Genomic DNA, 886 nt, shown 5'->3' with positions numbered 1-886 from the left:
TTTCTCACTGAGGTCTAGGAGGAGATAAAACCCCAAGAGGGAACTGACTTGCTTGGATTGCATGAGGAACAGAAGCAGAGAAAAGCCATAGGGGACAAAGGAAAGAGCGATTTGTTCCCTTCAGAACACTGTAAAGACATACCCATTCGCCTTTAGAAATGTTTCTAGCCAGAATCATGGGAATGCAGACACTCATTTATAGCTGAAAAGTGGATGAGTATGTTTACTAATGGGAGAGTTAAATAAATTATAATAGGCAAGATGAGGTTTGTTCTGTCATTAAAAATGTTTTTGAAGTTAGAGGCACAGTGGCTCATGCCTCTAATCCTAGCATTCTGAGAGGCTGAGGTGGCTGGATGGCTTGAGCTCAGGAGTTTGAGATCAGCTTGAGCAAGTGCAAGACCCCATCTCTACTAAAAATAGAAAACAACTAAAATAGTAGCTTTTGTGGCCAGCTACTTGGGAGGTTAAGGCAAGAGGATCGCTTAAGCCCAAGAGTTTGAGGTTGCTGTGAGCTGTGACGCAACAGTACTCTACTGAGGGTGACAAAATAAGACTGTCTCAAAAAAGTAATAATATGAGAAACTGGTGACAATAAAGTAAAAATGCAGCATAGTGAACTGTGTGGTTAGTTCTCTGATAGTTCTGAGAAAGTTTTAGTAAGGGGGAAATGTGAGGTGATGGTAGAATGACTGAGATAGCACATTTGCCAGGACAGGTTGGGGGTGCCAGCTGCAGGGCTAGGGCCCAGGGAGCCTCAGGGTGAGTCTGGGTGAATAGGTAAGTCTGGGGGTCTTCCCTTCCTCTAGGACAGAGAGGAGCTGGAAGAAAGGATTTCTTACTTTAAAACCTACCTGGAGACCAAAGGAGCAGCGCTGAGCCAGAC

At 44.4% G+C, this 886-nt stretch overlaps 1 protein-coding gene across 1 annotated transcript in view; it reads left to right on the top strand.

Moving 5' to 3' along the window:
• Nucleotides 1-886, top strand: part of ARMC9 (armadillo repeat containing 9) — a 190653-nt gene that overhangs the window by 2817 nt on the left and 186950 nt on the right. The window contains exon 2 of the mRNA XM_023510364.1: nucleotides 810-872. Within this exon, the coding sequence (XP_023366132.1) occupies nucleotides 810-872 (63 nt within the window). The remainder of the gene's footprint in view (nucleotides 1-809; nucleotides 873-886) is intronic.

This window comes from Otolemur garnettii, unplaced genomic scaffold (genome assembly GCF_000181295.1).
Source record: "Otolemur garnettii isolate 467f Iridium unplaced genomic scaffold, OtoGar3 scaffold00013, whole genome shotgun sequence".
Lineage (NCBI taxonomy): Eukaryota > Metazoa > Chordata > Mammalia > Primates > Galagidae > Otolemur > Otolemur garnettii.
The sequence above is the reverse complement of the archived record's forward strand: the minus strand, read 5'-3'. Positions and strand labels throughout refer to the sequence as shown.